Source organism: Diorhabda carinulata, chromosome 1 (assembly GCF_026250575.1).
Source record: "Diorhabda carinulata isolate Delta chromosome 1, icDioCari1.1, whole genome shotgun sequence".
Taxonomy (NCBI): Eukaryota; Metazoa; Arthropoda; class Insecta; order Coleoptera; family Chrysomelidae; genus Diorhabda; species Diorhabda carinulata.
The window spans coordinates 33313794-33333313 of NC_079460.1; the positions used below are offsets into that span (position 1 = coordinate 33313794).

The window sequence follows — 19520 nt, forward strand, 5'->3', positions numbered from 1 at the left end:
TTATCTATTATGGTCCGATTTTTTAAAATACCATATAATTTAACTAAATCTCAAATCTTTTTATTTTAAATTAAAGTATAATTTGAAATTCTAGTAAAGTAGATTCGACAGAATTCTATTGAAATCGCTGGGATTTAACTGCAGAAAATAATTGATGGGGAAAAATTTTGAAAAGACGTGGCATTCTCTTCTCGAATGAGAAGTAATGAAATATCTTTATCATCGAAATGATATGTTTTTCATTCAAGAAAATCAAAATTCAAGAACAATAATTATACGTTGGGCACCATTTGACTATCTAAGATAACTATAAGTATTGAAGATCCCGGGATCTTTACAACTCAACAGCAAATGTACAAGTAAACTGATAATTCTATAAGTAAACGTTATTGACAATACTAAATCGCTCCCCAGTATGAGATTAGCAAAATCACCACTGGGCTCAATCAATTGCTTAGTTTAAATAGGCACGAAATACTGATGGCTGGCCTTTTAACCAGACACAATCATCTAAGACGCCATCTCTATGCTATAGGACGATCCAGAATGCCGCTAATGCAAGTAGGGGAAAGAAACTATAGACAAGCCTTACAGTTTGCCAAGTTGCGTTAAAAAAATGAATTCAATTTGGCTGTTAGCTTTTCCAAGGACATCGGCATTTGGTAGTTTTAATGATTATAGTAACATTGAATACCATAGTGATTAAACACATATATAGAACAAAAGAAGTAGCTCTGATTAAACATATTCAATCAAATCACAACCAAAATTTAGGTCACAAGCCATCATTTTCAATTGTCTATAAAATTTTATAATCAACGAATACCTGTACGCCGAGATGTACTAATTCACTTACAAAAATACTATTATATACGAAAACCTGATTAATCTAAATTAGTTGTACTTCGCAACCTCCAAAAATTTTGATAACTTCATCGCTAGTTATCATAAGCAAATTATGAATTAAAGTAAATAATGAAGTAATCAAAGTGCGTTAAGAAGTGGAACTATCAAAGATATTTTCAAGGATGGTAAACAAATTGTATTTTTAGATGTAATTATAAGCTTCCTTGAAAATAAAAAGGATAAACAAATCTTTCACTACAAGAAATAATTAATTACGGACATTGTTCATATCTTCTTCTCGAATTACCTAGAAAAAATTACAGTCCTCAACAAAATCTACCAAAATAATGTAAGAAGCAAGACTTTTCGAAAATAATGGTTGAAACCTTAATTCTACTATCATACTGTCGGGTTCTAATTAGTTGTACTACTCCTTAAAGGCCCTAGAAAAAGAAAAACGAAGCCTAAACAAGAAAGACAAAACTAAATAACTTTAGGAATAGATGCCAATGACACAAAATTCATCTTCTACAACAAACTAAAACCAAGGAAAATATCACTTCTCTAATAATATAACAATAGAATCAGCAAGTCTGTCTTACATTTTCTCTTAAAGAAACCAGAAAATTCTTCAATTCCAAAGCTAGAAACATCAACCAACATACTAAGAAACAATTCATAAAAATAGTAGAACAAATCCGAAGATCAATTTTCAACAATAGTATTTGCATAATTTATGAGTCCATGGCATAAATATAAGACAATTTCAACTAACAATTCATATAATCAACAATTATTCATTAGTATAATTCATTTTCTAGGAATTAATAATGAAACAAATATTCAGTTTCTAGAAGAGAACTTACATTCTTACATTCAAAAGTATCTCCCATAGTTGAAATGAACAGTTCACACGTGTCAGTACTGCCAGTGCTGCTCCTCTACATTTATTCACATATTCCCAGTATTCTAGATATTATACATTATGAAAAATTCTCTAACATTCGGGTAATTGATAAGTTAAGCATAAACGACACACTATGTTGACAACTTTATTACCCAATTAACAATATAAAATTACAAAAAACTTCTTATGCCTTTTAACGGGGGTACAAAAATCATTATCATTTGTCACAATATTCAAGCAATTATTCATTTCACATTTTTCTAGTTTCAACCACGATAAAATTACAACAAAAAATTACCAAATGGTTTTTAATAATATATGGAATGTACCAATTTTAAAATATACCATAATAATTTTAAAATTAATGTACTGAAAGTATATTATGTAGAAAAATTGATTCTTATAGAAAAGAAGAATGCACAATGAATATATTTTATTAATCAAAGTTAGGCATAAAGTGAAAAACCTAAATATCCATTAATTTCCTTAAGTTCTTCTAGTACATAATATAACTTGTTATCATTATGTATCTGTAAGAATGATTAGAATTTGAATCCTACGTTTTTCACTTTATACCACACATTTTTCAAAACGTTTTGTTTGTTGAATAATCTTCTAATGTAACATCTTTATGAATTTTTTGCGTTAAATTGAATTATAGTTGCATCTTTAGGAACATTTTCACCAACACCAAAATTAACTTTATCAATTCTAGCATCTCTAGATGCTTTCACAACGTATTCCATTTTCATAGCAATAAGAATGAATAAAGAATCTCCTTTTTGGACTATATCTCCAGCTTTTACCAACAGTTTATCCAATACTCCAGGCATTGGAGCGACCGCCTTGTTTACTAGCCCAGTTGAATATTCTTCAGCTTCATCTGTTGCGTAAGATGGTTGGGGCAAAGAGAACTCAATCTTTCCAGTCTAAAAGAAATAGATACAGAACTAGAGAAAAATCCCTATATTTCTTTTATCTACTGGAAACGAGTGCTTCGAATTGGTAATGTAAGTTTTGGAATGACTGCCTGAGTTATGTTTGGGAAAAAGTATTAAGGACTATTTGTAAGCACCGTGCCATTAATGATTCTAACTTGGATTAAATAGATAGCTGGTAAGAACAAGGCAAATATCACTCCTTATCTTGACCACATTTAAATGCATTGTTACAACAAACCAAAGCAATGTAAATAGCATTCAAACTTAACATGAGTATAGAGAAAATATGATAACTGGATAACAAAAATAATTGGCAGAATAATTTTAAGAGGACTTTTTTGTTGATAAATTATATGAGCTTCCTTGAATATAGAATAGTATTAATATAAACTTACTTCATCAAATATGGCTAATATTTCTTCATTTCTATAAATTGTACTTTTACATTTAACTCCATCAATTGTAGAGTTTAGTATTCGTCTATTATCAACTTGCCTAATTTTTCCAAAAGCTGCATGCCAAGTTTTTCCATCATCACATGATATACTTAGATTATTTGAGTCATTGAATTTGATTTTAACCAACAAATCTGTAACAAATAATTTTTATTATAAATATAGTAGGATAAGTTTCATAGTTTTGAGAATTATCAGATTTAGAAGAATAATTTCAATGTGATATGACAGTAGTTATGATATAGAGTGTGTCATAATGGAACTTTACATACTTTTACCTTATATAGAGCCACTCGGGGATGATGTCATGTGGTTACTAAAAATGTCTCCTATTCTTTATTAATTTACGGGTAATTTGTGAAATTGACTATAAATTTTTATTAACTATAGTGTAACAGTATCTAATAACAATAAAGAAAATTATGTAGTTAAGACTCATAAATAAGAACTGAAATATACAATAAGTGCAACAAAAAGAAATTAATTCAAAGTAGATTCTCGAAATGGAACCTAGCAGTGTCTAAACATTTGACGAATTGTTAATTACCGTATTGAAATACTCTGGGAATCATTTCTAATAGTATAACATAAGAGTATAATTCTATCAATGAATTGTTGTTGGTTATTAATATTCTCTGTGTATATTGTTGTTTCAAACATCTCCAAATTTAATAATCAACGGCATTGAAATCAGGGGATCTTGAAGGCCATAAACATTAGATATTGTCTCACTGCCAGTACAAGGTGGAGGGTGCCTTATCATGTTGAAAATAGATCCCTCGGATAACAACGTTCGCATTGACAAGGAAATTCGGCAAAATATTTTGTAAATGTTGATGATTGTTAATCCATCTAAAAATTTCCAACCTATGGATTTCATCTCTAGGATGTAGTTGCTGAACCATTTGAACATGATGTGGGTACAGATGATTTTTTGTAAGACTCTACTTACTTTTGATTGAGTAACTTTTTCTGAAATCTCCGGCGACGAATATATGATATTTGATCTTTTCCGCCATACTTTTAGACGAACCCATATTTTCAAAAATTTAGCCACAAAACTGAGAAATTTCCGGAATATTGTTGTCATCCCTGAGTATAAAATTGAATAAATTCGAAACTATGAGAGTTATCATGCTATTTATGGCATCAATCGATGTAGTTATGTTTATTATATATATATATATATATATATATATATATATATATATATATATATATATATATATATAATGAATATATGTATTCATATATAGAGGGAAATATATAATTCATATTCCAAATATATTCAACTTCGATATATTCCGAGGAGGAGGAGCCGCGATGTCGCGGCCGCTTCTAACTAGTTTTCGACTTACTTATCTAGTGCTTATTGTAATGTTCATAATAACAGCGTCAATAATGTCATCTTCCTCCACTCCATCTACATGTCGTTCTGTTCTTATAATTGCCATTTTCATGCAAATTATTAAAAGCTGACCCAAATGCTGGATGACTGGAAGTTCGTTGATCAGGGTCCTGTGATATTCTCTATTAGCAGCTCTATCATTACCATTAAAGAACCCATAAACAAAAATTATGTTGGTATTTTCTGTGTTGGAAAACTGATGTGGCATTTTGCATGAAAGTAACAAAAGCTCTACCAATGCTAATACAATATCATGTAACGTAGATACACACAGAAAAAATATGTATTCTTTAACACATAAATACATTTACAATAATGTCCATGAGTATAAAATATCAGGAAACGTCCAACGATCAACGCCAATCTTGATTTTAAAACTTTTTAGTGTTTCTCATTATTTTTATTTGGTAAAGTTAATACAATGCATTATTGTCGGACATGAAATTTCAGTCATTTACAATAAACACACATTAACAAATACATGAGGTATGACTTTTCGATAAATTCAATTTATAAAATTTGTTTAAATTAATACCTTATTATATTATGCGTCATTATGGTTGTTTTATTTTTGGTAAGATTTGATCTTTCACAAAAAATTGAATAAAAGTGCGACAACATTGTCGCATATATAATATTCATTGGTTATTTATGTAGTTTGAAAATCCCTAAATTGATTTTTCCAAAGCGGACTCTAGAATTTCTAAGATTAGATAATACCAGTCGAATGCTTCATAGTAGTGTACTGTATAATGAAAAAATTTCAAAAGTATATTGAGATGTGTGAACACTATAGCGAATTAAAATTTTTGGTCAATTTCACAAATCTTCCTGTAAATTGATAAAGAAAAGGAGTTGATACTTTTTAATAGCCACATGATATCCTTCCTGAGGGGCACCCTGTACAATGATAGGAAATTTTCTATAAAGATCCTATGGTGAATCCATTTCTTATTTTTATCATTTAGTATATTGTCGATGTTTCAAAATATTCATTTTTTATTAATGAAATTAGAATACAGGCAGGTGGGGGACAAGTAGTTCTCCTAATATTAATCACAAAACATAGAACATGTAGAAAATAAGTCATTGAAACTATAAAAATATATACAAAACTAATAAAAGTCTGGAAAAGACAATTTCAAGATGTTGAAAAATCATGAAAGTTCTAATAGATAAAAAAAATTGTGGAAAGATCACAACAATGTTTATTGTTAAGTTTAAAGCAATGATATGCAGAGGAATTTAGGAAGTAATCAGTATTCATTTGTTAGTACTAAATATATAAAGAGATTCAAATTTGAACTGCAACGATTTGCATTTGTTCTATAGAAAGGTTATATTAAACAATATGCTTTTATTTATCTCTTAAAAATATTATATATCAAATCGAGTAAACTTACTCTCAGGGTCATTGATATGAATATTATCTATGAATACATTTTTCCAAACATATGGAAGACATTTTCTATTAATGATTTGTTAAAACAATGATAAAAAATTTACTCAACACAGTGTATTATTAAAGCTGAAATACAATCAGAATATACTTGTTTATTATTAGGCTTATTAGGAAGAGCTTTACTTTCTTCCTTGAGAGTTTCTACTTCTATTTTGTACCTCTAGATAGTAATTTGAAAAATCTATTTTGATCAATTTCCATATTTTACAATTTTATTGGGGGAAATGGAATTGATACAGTAATAATTCTTACATTTCGATCCAAAAATTTATCCAAATGTTATAAGTTTATTATTTATATAATAATTTGAATTATTTAATTTAAAACTTTCATTGACCACAAAAAAGTTTGAGTTGTTGAGTAATCAATGATGTTGTTATACCTTTACACCTCTTATGAAAGATATTCTTTTCCCGAGGACAAGTTCTTATACACATAAATATCAATGAATTGTTCAATTGTAATGTTGAATAACACACTGCTTGATATTTAAATATAAAGAATTCCGATCTGTGGTGGTATTAAAAACTTGAAATGACACTAATGGGAATCCAGTTAGTTCTCTTAGTCACTACTGTTAAGACTAAGGTACAAATATCATGTATGTGACTGCTCATAATTAAAATAATTGAGAAATTGTGTCTTACCATCATTTTTAAATCGTAATTTAACATTTTTTTCTTCATGGTAATTTATCCTAAAATTAGATTCAACAATAAAAGGATTATATTTATCTCTTTTAGAAATTGAAATCATATCATTAAAGTCTTTATCTAATAGCACAGTTGCTAATCCAGCTAAACATATTTGAGTTCCAGTTGGTTCCTCTTTTCTAAACAATGTATTATAATGATCTTTAATGAAGTTGGTGTGGACATTTCCTGCCATAAATTCTGGATGACTAGCAAGATCTAATAAGAAGTTGACATTTGTTTTAAGTCCAGCAATCTGAAAAATATAAAACGTCACTAGTGGTACAAATTATAAACTATCTTCCCAAAAAACAATTTTAGATATTTTAAAACTATAAAAACCATTTCTGATCGTGATGTACACTTATTTATCTACAGCTACATAGAATCTTGAAGTTAATACACAACTCTTTTACATATTAAAGTTTCAATAGAAAATTTAAGTACTTACATTATATTCTCTTAATTTTGCTTTTAGTTTCGAAAGTCCTTCATCTCTATCTTTTCCCCAAACTATAAGTTTGGCAATCATGGGATCATAATGAACGGAAACTTCGTCTCCTTCCCTGACACCTGAAATAAATATATTTGAAACTTTACCGTTGAAACTGATTTCAGTATAATTCACTCAGATCTCAATTGCCTATTTTAAATTTGTTTTCACTTCCTTGAATGAAGGACCTACATTTCTAATCCATCTATACATAACATATATTAGTAGAATCGATAAATATGCTATTGTAGCCAAATACAGACATTGAAATACGATTTTTATCATATTTTTTGTAATTTATAACAATGTAATGTAACAATATATCAAAAGTCCTGCTGACAAATGTATAAAGAAATAATTGAATATGTAGACAGAAGTGGAATGAAAATATCACTTTTTTTCTGTTTCCTTTTTGTAGCAATATATATATATATATATATATATATATATATATATATATATATATATATATATATATATATATATATTAGGTAGATATGCATTTACTTCTCATATTATCTGACAAATGCTTCTTTCATTATTTTATTTTTTAAATTATTTATCTTTATTTGCTTTTGTACTTGTATAAACTTACATAAATGAGACCATACAATTCGTTTTGATATATCTGCCTTCTAAGTCACTGTTTTTATTCTTCAATAGTTTTATATAAAAATCTGTTAGATCAGAAATTTATTCTTACCTGTTTCAATACGAGTATCTTCTGAATCCTCAGGTGTCGAAAGAAACGAAATATGACCAGCGCCTGGAAGAAATCCACCTCTAGGATCTTCAGCATATATTCTCGCCTCAAATGCGTGACCCTTCAATTTGATTTTCTCTTGGGGTAGAGGTAATTTTTCTCCCGATGCTACTTTTATTTGCCATTCTACTAGATCTGTACCTAATCACCAAATCAATGGTTGAAAATATAAAATTTACAACAAAACATATATTTTCGGTAATAATGAAAAAAATCATTTGATGTGAAATTACAACATAATTATTGTTATGCATTCACAATACTTTTTTGGTCGATTGTTATAGATACATGAATCAAAATAAATAATTATATTTAATATTTAGAAAAATTAATACACCTATAATTACTCCCAGTAACACATGATGTCAGATATGAAAGTGTTACATAACTAAGTAGCTGTAAATAGTGTTAAGAAATTCAACAGGATTAAATTTAGATGAACGATCCCCAACAATCCGACTTCTAGATAAACTATACGTCAAGGAATTGTGTATTTTACTAAAGCTCTTTTTATAAATGTCAAGGACACTTAAATAACATAGTAAAACAACATATCAATATAAAACTCCTAAAACAAGTCTATAATCTATATCAAGAAGATGAGAATATTTTACCCACAGAAATATCAATAGATATTATTAGAATTTCATAATCAGAAATGTTAAGTGTAGAAAATGTTTAAACAAAATTATTTGAATTCTATGTTAGTGCAGATTACAGTATTTGGTCATTAGATACATTCAAGTAATGAGGCAAAATTGCTCGATACTTTAATCAACTGAATTTTTATATTGATAGGTAATTATTTATATTTGAACAGGTCACGCCCATAATAAAAAAATATATCTATAATTCCAGACCTCATTGGCCAATGGCACTAGAAGTTTAGAAAGTTGTTATATGGATATTATTAACAAAGCTTAATATAAGTAAATCAGAAAATAGAATAAAAACATCTACAAATATGGATATCTCTATAATTGCTTGTTGTAGAATATGAAACTGTTGAAGTTGTGAATTCCTTCACTACTATATTCCTCTACTATACCAAACATATATATTTACCTGTAATCATCTCAGTAATGGGATGTTCTACTTGGAGCCTTGTATTCATTTCCATAAAATGAAAAGCATGGGACTTTTTGTCTAAAATAAATTCTACTGTACCAGCTCCAACGTAATTAACAGCTTTGGCAGCTCTAACTGCAGCCAAACCTAATTCATTCCTCAATTCAGGCGATAATCCCGGCTAAAATGAATTATAAATTATATTATGGTTTTAGCTAACAGAAATAAATATGTAGAGCCCTCAGAAAAACCTTTTGAAGATTTAAATAATATCCTGGAAAATTGAGAAAAAATGCTTTAAGATAATATTAAATGTTTTTAGATGCTGGAACATAACATTTACAAATATCCAAAACTTTCTGTAGTTTCAATAAATTGATGACACACAAATTAATTCTTGCAATACAAGTTACTAAAGTACATGGTTTGCTTACTGCTGGAGCCTCCTCAATAATTTTTTGGTGCCTCCTTTGAACTGAACAGTCTCTCTCAAATAAATGTACTACATTCCCATGTGAATCAGCAAATACTTGTACTTCCACATGCCTTGGTTCAGTTACAAATTTTTCCAATAAAACTACAGAGTCGGCAAAGGATTTTTGAGATTCTGTTTTTGCAGATTCCAGTGCTTCTTCAAAGTCTTCTTCTGTATAAGCTATTCTCATTCCTGGAATACAATTTAAAATGATAAACAACAGACAGATAGCTTCAGAGGCTCACCTTTTCCTCCTCCGCCTCTAACAGCTTTTATCATAACTGGAAAGCCAATCCTTCGAGCTTCTTGTTTTAAAGTTTCTGTGCTCTGATCCTCTCCATGATAGCCTACAATTATTGGAACTCCCGCAGCTGCCATAATAGCTTTAGAAGTACTACAATATGTAATTGACAAAATTAACAATTATGATTATATGAATAATGGATATATTGCCCAATTATGCACATCAACTACGAGTTAGAGATTTTATTTTAGAGTGATCTATTGAGAATAGTAGCAAACATTAGGAAATATTTAAAATATTAAAAATAGCTAAGTATATAAAGTTTTTATCTGTAATTTTTGGTAAATATGTGAACATTTTCATCACTCAACATGTTGTAAATATATGAATGTGAAAAGATTAAAAGCCACAATTTAAAAACTTTGAAATATGGGTAAAACTAAAATTTCATTTAATTATGTATGATATAACCTTTTGATTCCCATATCTCTGATCGCCGCTGCTGGAGGTCCAATGAAAATAATATTTTCTTTTTGGCAGTTCTCAGCAAATTCAACATTTTCAGATAAAAATCCATATCCAGGATGAATAGCTTGGCAGCCAGATATTTTAGCTATTTCTAAAAGTTTCTCGCCTCTCAAATAACTCAGTGCAGCTGTTGCTGGACCAATTGCATACGACTCATCTGCCTTAAAATAGTTAAGGTTAAAGTAGGTGAAACCATTGAAAACTTAGACGGGTAAGGCATAATACAATTCTACACTACAAATAGCTCATAATTTATAACAAGCCAGGAAACTGCTCACAATAAAATAATGGAAGAGCAAAAATAATTAAACACAGAACAATGAAGAAAAAAATCAGAGAAAGATGAAAAAAACATGTATGAAATTATTTAATAAAAAATGAAAACAGAAAAGATATGTGTTACTCAAACATATCATCTGAAATAACAGAGCCAATCATGAAAAAAACCTTATGAAAAGTGCAAGCGACAATTCTATATTATATTTCTCTAACTATTCATTTTTCTGAACTTGGTAAACGTCCTTAAAACACAAGAACGACTTATGAATTATCCAAATTGATTGATTGATACTTACTAATGAAACATGCAAGGAATTTTTATCAACATCACTGTAAACAGCAACAGTTTTTACACCAAGTCTTTTAGAAGTTCGTATAATTCGACAAGCAATTTCTCCTCTGTTTGCGATTAATAATTTATCTATTTTTCTGAGTGTACTTTTGTATCTTGAATAATAGAATGGTGTAGAAAATCTGAAACATAATATTGAAAATAATAGTTACTGATTTTACATTTTAATTACTTACATTTTTGGTAACGCTACACCAATAATTGATAATTTCGTATAAAACATCTTTATTATGTCCTAAATTTTTGAATGTAAATTAATGAACCGATTTCGATTATCCAGTCTTATCGATACGAAAGAATTTTTGAATATAAATACTACAATTGACCTTCATAATCAGTATAATTAAGTAATGTTAAAATTATATTTTTGTTAACTACCATCATTATTATTATGTCGTAGTGTTAAGTATGTCGAGTTTTATTGCATATACTTCAAGCGAATAATGAATGATCAGGATAGTAGTCAGCCAAATATAAAAATGATCTTATATGAAATAAAATCTGTTCTCAAAATAAATTTTTCAAGTGTTTGTTTTCATTGATATTTAGTAGCTAATAGATTCAATTGAAAGAGATTATATTTTTACTTTAGATATTAGTACCAAAAAAATATAAATGACTAGTAAATCTCACTACTATCACATATACAACATGGATACAGAATAACAGGCATCAATAAATCAAGTTCTTATCATTAACTGGAAAGTCGATGAAAAAACGAAAACTATTACCCCATTCTGAATATAACTGAATTTTATATGAATTAGGAAGATGCTAGCATTTTACTACATTAGATCCCTAAACGAAATTTTGGGATAAAATTCTCCAGTTACCTTCCAGAGGGTAGACTGTCTAAAACAATCTTTAAATCAAATTGTCTAATACAAAGTAAACGACGGTCTTGTTAGCTGACATATCCTACCAGCTTTTACTTTTGGCATAGGAACAATTACTTTATTAGTCTAATTCTCAACTCATTGAATTTTAATTTTATTCGAATAATTTGATATGTTTAACCAAAATGTTGTGACATCTGTATACAAGCATTTACAGTTGTGTAATTTATCACTAATTCATTCAGTGGATTACAATTAAAATATATTTGTGACTTAAGTTTTTTGTTCAAGCGAAACTATTTTAATTAAAGAAAATTGAGTGCAATAACCTGATATGGCCATTTTTCGTTTTCTGTTCTGTATGGAATAAATTTATTTTGTATTCAAACTTCAATAAAAATATGAATCATTTTGAATTTCGAATTAATACGTATCTGGTTATTTTCAGATTTATTAATACATACTTGACACTCTTAATGACATTTACTTTTTATGGTTACTTACATTACAATTTTTTTCAGCCGTGGTGCGTACATAGAATTCAATACCCCTTTATTTTATATTTACAAATAATTCTAAATAAAAAATACTGTATATATAGTCACATTATTACTGTAATTATTCATAAAGAGAATCTGAAAGAATAACATACTATCTAATCATTATTTGTATAATATGTTTTCCTTGATGATGAATGAATTCATCAAAATATTTAATAATGTATTAGTCGTACATAGACAAATGTATATGTTCCAATTACCGCACACAACGATTGGAACATTTTGTGTGGTTTCACCCATATAATATTTAATAATTCAGAGACAAATTAGGAATATGCATTATTATTTAATGAAGATTTATGAAGGTATATATACTGAAAAATATAGTTTTAAAGAAGTGCTTCCGTAGTATTCGTATTTTATATTCAATTAATCAAGTACATTGTATTTCGGACATGTTTTCAAATTTGACACTTGACAGAAAACTTGCTAAAGTTTTTTCCAATTGATTCTTGTGTGCCAAGCTTATGGGTTTCGTGCACAAAGTGCTTAATACATTAGAAGGCGACTCTTGCAAGCCTACAGAATATGCATTCCACCTAAAAATTTAGCTTTCAAACACCCATGGCTTTTTACGTTGGTTGAATGGAATGACGACGAGTGCAATGCGATCTTTAAGTGGAATGTACCCTTTATCAAGGTTTTACTTGTATGCAATACCGTGCTAGTGCTTCCTATATGTGCTTTAGACACAAAGGCTTGTGTAATAGTATAATATTGTATTTAGTTGGATGGATTTAGCTGACAAAAAGTGATTCAAGCATTTTAATGACTTTGATATGTATAGGTTCCATAGACCTACAGAAAAAGAAGAAAATTTATAGGTTATATTTATTTAGCAATCGGATTGAGTTGGAACCATTTAGTTATATTGTGAATTACAATCCAAATTGTTGCATAAAAGAAAAATAGATTTATTCTTCACCACATCTAACAACTAAATCTTTAAAATGGAACAGAACTTTACACCCGAGGAATTAGCTTTGCCACCATGCAAATATGAATGTAAGTTTATGTAAAAATGGAACAAACTATATTTATACTTATTTTGTTGTAGATCTGGATCATACAGCAGATGTACAGTATGTATAAACTGAAATAAAGAAACATTGTTTCACATTACAATATATTATAGGTTACATGCTTGGGGTTCTAGCCTGAAAGAAGCTTATGAACAATGCGGCATAGCTATGTTTGGATACATGACAGAACTTCATTCAGTAGATATAAAACAATCAGCAGATATAGAAGCAACAGGACATGATTTGGAAAGTTTGATGTTCCACTTTTTAGATGAACTTCTATTTTTATTTAGTTGTGAACCATTTTTGATTTGTAGTAAACTTGTTATTACTGAGTTTTTAACTGAAGGCGAAGAATATAGAATTAAATGCAAGTGTTATGGAGAAGAATTTACATTAGGCAAACATCCGCAAGGAACTGAAGTAAAAGCAATTACCTATTCCGCTATGCAAATTATTAATGAGCCTGATAAAAATAATTTTCAAGTGTTTGTTATAATTGATATTTAGTAGTTAATATATTCAATTGAAGAGATTATATTTCTCCTTTAGATATTAGTACCAAAAATTTAATTGACTTTTGAATCTCTCTAGTGTCACATGTACATTATAGATATTGGATAACATGCATTAAAAGTAATGAATGGTTATCATCCAACTATCAAAATCTATACAGCAGTCCCAAAGAAATCAAATCAAAGTAAAAGAATCTATGAATCAATTTTTGATCAACTGAAGTCAATGAAAAAAATATGAAAGACTACCTATGTCAAGAAAACTAAATCCATAATTATAAAATACATATATACATCTACATAAAAAACTATTGAAAGAAATCAAATAGCTATTGAAGTTTGTAAAATTTTATGAAATTACCAAATTGATTTTGTTGTACTTCCTAGACTTCTTAGCTATTGATACTGTTACGAAAGATGTAGTGGAATTCTAAAATACGGGGAAGGCGTGTGTTGGCTTTAGCATACTTTTTATAAACATCCAGGAGGTTTATTTACACTATGTCTTTTGAATAATTTCTAGGAGGGTCTATTTATTTATTTGATTTGTTTCTTTATTTTCTAGAACTTTCTATATATATATATATATATATATATATATATATATATATATATATATATATATATATAACAATCGCTGTGAACACGCGCTCGTTTGAAGAGCTCAATAGCGGGAACAACCTTTTTTTTACATTGACCTCTCTATAACGTGAACAGCTGGAACCCCCGATAATGTGAACACTATTCTCAACTGATAATATTGAATATTGAGAGGATGTAAATTTCAGTTTTCAAGTCGAAACGTGTCCGATACCTCGTCTAACGTATATGTATTTCGAAGTTTGCATAAGTTATATTCAGTGATTAATAGGAAGAGTTCTGAAGTACTAGTGTGATATACAACATGCCTAAAACAAAAAGTAAATGTTTGTCATTGCATGACAAGGCCAGACTAATTGAAGATTGCAATAATGGTATGAGTGTTACAAGGATGTATAGTTAGCCTAGACCAATTCCATGCATAAACAAAATATTGCGTTACCATAGCAACGAACAATAGCTTATTAGAAGTGCCAGGGTAAAGTTTGTATCGATCCATCATCAAGTACCTGTATTTTAGAGGGTTAAGATTTATGAAGATATGCTTAATACCCTTAGTGATCAATGTCCTTCGTATGCGACCGTGAAAAATTGGACAGCAAGTTCACGTCAATTTGGACATGAGAAAAATTGCTGCAAAAGTGATCCCCAAACTTTTGACCAAAAGCGTGCAAGGGTAGAAGCATCGTGTTTGATCTGTGCTCGATTTGAAAACGATGTAGACTTCTTAAATCGAATTGTTACTATGGATGAGACGTGGGTACATTTCTACGATCCATAAACAAAGCAACAATCAATGGAATGGCCACACTCTGGTTCTCCAAGACCTAAGAAGGTTCGTGTCCAAAAATCTGCTGGAAAAGTTCTTGCTTCAATTTTTTGAGATTGCCATGGAGTAATCATGATTGATTTTTTGATAAGGGTAGAACAATACCTGGAGATTACTATTCGACATTACTGACCACTATACGGGAAAAAATTAAAGAGAAAAAACGCGGAAAGCTATCCAAAGGTGTTTTGTTTTTCAGGACAACGCCCCTGCGGACAAATTTCATGTTGCCATATAAAAAATTCGTGATTTAGGGTTTGAATCACAAGAACACCCCCCTTTTCACCAGATTTGGCTCCGTCTGCCTATAATCTCTTTCCTCAAATGAAAAAAACTTTAAAAGGTCGTAAATTTTCTTCTAACGAAGAGGTAATAAAAGCTGTGGAGGTTTTGTTTGCAGAGCAAAAAGAAACATTTTTTTGAAAGGTATAGAAAATTAAAAAACGCACATAGTTAAATGAACTGATCTCAATATAATATATACAGTATGATTCAGAAATAAAACTAAATATTTTACTTTGAAACATTAATGACATAAAAAAAATAAACCATATTCAAATTGACACAAATAGTTGAATGGACTAATTTCAATCTCACGAACATATACAAGGTGCAGACATAGAAGTAAATATTTTATATTTGAATATTTTTCCACCATACTTAATAGATTTATTAAAGTTGTCAAGATTTACACTTATTTATACAACACCCCATATAGTTTAACCTCACAATAGTAACTGATTAAGCGCTTTTTTATTTCTACTATGGATATGAATCAAAATTTCACCAAATTCGAAGATGTACGAGGGAGGTTTGTAAACAACAAGACTGGAACAATTCACGATTAATATTTTTCTGACTTCATGGTGTTTTTGTTATTTTGTTTAGTTATATAGTAAGAGGTATACAGAGTTAATCAAATTATATTTTTTTTTATATCCCGCTGAATCATTTGATAATTAACTTAAACCTTTCAACTTATTAGATTGGAAGGAAGGGCAGATTAATTGTAATATACGCATGCGTCTAAATTACAATATCGCACTCCCAATTTCTCGCGTCAATTTTTGTCGTTGCAGCTTTGTTTATTTAAACTTCACTTGCAACGGTCTCGTAAAGAGAATAAAAAATTGTTAACGTATTGAATAATCGATTCATATATCCTATAAAGCTATCTTTTAATTGCAATACGAGTTCGAATCATTATTTATAACAATGATAATGGAGGTCGTAAACGATATAATGGACTATAAGCAATCTATTTAAGTGTATTAGATCAAGGATTATTTTGAGATTAAAACCCAGTTTTCAAAATGAAATCAAACTTCAGACCACCATAATCAATCCCATGTCTTATTTGTTCTCTATGATACCAAAAATTTTATTGGTTTAGTAGGTGAAATTGGTCTGATTTTCTCCGTCAAACAAAATAAATATGAGTAACATTCTGTGAATGTTGATTGTAATTAATAATAGGGAAGATAAAAAAATTGAAAAATCGCTGTTTTTTCATGAAAAAACGATCAGCGGACTGAAAAATCGATCGTAGTAGGAATTACAAGGCTTAAAGTACAAGATTCAGATCTCAATAAATTATGCTTCCCCTCCATACCACCTTCACAAGGTTTGTGGCCCTAGGTCTAGGTATAAATGAAGCCCCTAGTCAATGTAGACCATCAGAAGCAGCAACACTATGTTATAATTTGTTATAAGACCTTAAATCTTGACAAAATAATATATCAGAAACATCTTCACGTAGTATGAATAATTTGGTCCAAGTATAAAAGAAGTCGCTAGTAAATGTCGTCTAAAAAAAAATATTGAGACTTTACAGTGGCCAGCAAAATAGTTATGATATAAATCCCATTGAAAATGTATGAGAGTGGTTGGTAAAAAAATTCGCATTACTAGTTTTCGTCCCAGAAATCAAAAGGTGCTATAAGAAGCCATTGAAAATCATGGGAAGATCCTACTTTAAATAGAAATATATCATCATTATGAGTATTTATACGATTAGTTTCAATATTCTAATTTTGTTTCTCTGTTTGGTGATAACATCGCAAGACCTCATCGTTTTACCTTATTTGTTTAATTTATGATCACTATGAGTATTTTTCCTAATGCTCAAAGAAGAAAGTTTTTGACCAGGTTTCCATATCAACTCAAGCTCTTCCAGGTCGATTTAAAAAGATTGAGTGAAAAGAGTATTTATTGTTACAGATACAAAGGCAAAAAGAGATTTTTAAATATTTATGAGTGATAGTTTTTTCTAATCTAATTCTTAAACGTATATTCTAACGAACAGATGGGTTTGTATGGAAAGGATTTACCCGAGTCTGTTTGTACTGAAAGGGTTAATAATTATGATATAATGCAAATTTTTTTGTAAATATTTACCTAATAACTTAATTTTGATCTTCAAGATACAGTGAAAAGCACAATTTAGGATATAGTTAGTGTTGTAACTGAAGAAACAAAAAATAAAGCAGACGTAAATGTAAACGACTCTGGTGCTTTGAATATACAATTTGATAATGTAAATAATAGAAAAGATACATAGATTGCCAAAAGGAAAGTGAAGATAAATCAAAAAAACAACTTGAAAATACAAGAAACAATGTTGAGCAAGAAGAACAGCAATACAAGGAAACAGAAGAAGAAACTACGAATACAGAAAAAAAAGAGAGTGATTCTAAAGAATTGGGAACTAATAAAGACGAAGACTGTGAAGATCTTTTGGATATTTCCGTAATTCTTGACGCAGGTGAAGATAATGCTTCGGCGCTATCTAATGAAAAATCCGATGACAATGACGATGAGAAACAAGAAAACGATGTGGATGAAATACATGCAGATCAAGAAGATACTATAGTTTCAAGTGATAAAGATAAAAATATGGACTTTGATGATGGTAATACCAATTCATCAGATCAGTATACATGTACTGCTGATATGGATGTTTGTGTAAAAATTTGCCTGATAACTTTGGTAAACATGGCAACAAATATCAAGTAAATTTATACATATAAAAATTAAAAAAAATCTGTCCCAATGCTATTTCAATGAACAGAAGTGTACGTACTTTCGACCGAAATATGAAGAAAAATTGCTTTTTTTCATTTGTAGAAAACATTTTAGATTTTTTAAGCTCATAATCTTCAGATCAGTGAGGCATGTAATTCAGGATATTTGGATATGTCCACTTCATGTTTGATAAATGTGTAGATTTTAAAATGGTGTCTATAGACTTCGGGGGTTTGAATTTTTTAGATAACTCATCAAAATCAACAAGTTTTCTGGTAAACTACTGGGCAGATGTAATTTGGGCGCTAAAGGATTAATGTACTTTTTACAACATGTAAACTAGGTGCCAAGACCGAAGGGTCATTTTAATCCTATGTGTATTTTGAGCGCTAACCGACTGAAGTACATGATTTATGAAATACAGTTATTTATTAAATCACCGACATTTATAATAAGATATATTTTTGTATTTTTAGATTTTCCTAGAAAAATGACCTATTATCACCTAAGGTCTGAAAAAATTTACCGTTAGAGGGGGCTACTTTGCACTTTTTTTAAATGAAAAATCTGGCCTTAATAAAGTTTCCTCACAACATTTTTGTAACACTCTACAGAATAAAGTAAATTTTATATTTCTTTATATTTTTATTTAGTACTTAAGTACTTATTACATATAAAATAAGAGATTTACATACACACTACTCTTCTAAATATTTACATACACACTACTCTTCTAACATAAACAATTATTTATTTTAATTTTATTTTATGAATAATAAGAAACATATTTAACAAAATCTAATCTTGTAATTTGATTTGATCGAAATCTATGAACAATATCTACTAAAAAATTTAATTTATTTTTAACCTTTGCATCTTTAATTCTTGCTGGAACATGTAAGCTCTGTATTTTGATATAAGTATCAATCTGAAATTCTTTCAATTTTTCTATAAAAACGTATATAGCAGGGTGCGACGAATAAAGTGAAGAATTAAATCTAGAGTGAAATGACTCACATGCATTAGTTGTGTGAAATATTGATGGACTTCCATCTGACCACATAGTAGGAGGGAATTGTGAATCTTTATCTATATAAACATCTAATAAGTAATCGGCGTATTTGTCCAAAGTTGCATTTACTGGTTTATAACACATTAAGTCAAACACAAAACAATCTTCCACTTCATCGGGAATTAGATATGTTAATCCAAATGTATGCT

The 19520-nt window shown here is 29.2% G+C and overlaps 3 protein-coding genes across 5 annotated transcripts; 2 read left to right on the forward strand and 1 right to left on the reverse strand.

Annotated features, from left to right (window-relative positions):
* Positions 1–1884: 1884 nt before the first annotated feature.
* On the reverse strand, positions 1885–12424 carry LOC130891375 (methylcrotonoyl-CoA carboxylase subunit alpha, mitochondrial). 2 transcript variants are annotated; one of them, XM_057796083.1, is made up of 11 exons: positions 12254–12424; positions 10858–11035; positions 10226–10443; positions 9756–9904; positions 9470–9702; positions 9033–9216; positions 7908–8108; positions 7163–7284; positions 6667–6967; positions 3090–3283; positions 1885–2682 (listed from the first exon to the last, which is right to left on the reverse strand). In XM_057796083.1, the coding sequence occupies exons 1-11, from the start codon at positions 12283–12285 to the stop codon at positions 2383–2385; spliced, it is 2112 nt and encodes a 703-aa protein (XP_057652066.1). In that variant the 5' UTR covers positions 12286–12424; the 3' UTR covers positions 1885–2382. The 2 variants fall into 2 exon arrangements, with proteins under 2 accessions (XP_057652066.1, XP_057652057.1); XM_057796074.1 differs by lacking the exon at positions 12254–12424 and adding an exon at positions 11090–12227.
* Positions 12425–12795: 371 nt separating this feature from the next.
* On the forward strand, positions 12796–13867 carry LOC130891540 (protein archease-like). Of its 2 annotated transcripts, none has more exons than XM_057796372.1 (3): positions 12796–13314; positions 13367–13386; positions 13445–13867. In XM_057796372.1, the coding sequence occupies exons 1-3, from the start codon at positions 13309–13311 to the stop codon at positions 13839–13841; spliced, it is 423 nt and encodes a 140-aa protein (XP_057652355.1). In that variant the 5' UTR covers positions 12796–13308; the 3' UTR covers positions 13842–13867. The 2 variants fall into 2 exon arrangements, with proteins under 2 accessions (XP_057652355.1, XP_057652346.1); XM_057796363.1 differs by having other exon boundaries at positions 12806–13314; positions 13367–13391.
* A 3713-nt stretch (positions 13868–17580) lies between these two features.
* On the forward strand, positions 17581–18290 carry LOC130895001 (glutamic acid-rich protein-like). Its single transcript, XM_057802094.1, has 2 exons — positions 17581–17628; positions 17823–18290. Exons 1-2 carry the CDS (start codon positions 17581–17583, stop codon positions 18288–18290), a joined length of 516 nt encoding a protein of 171 aa, XP_057658077.1.
* Positions 18291–19520: the final 1230 nt, after the last annotated feature.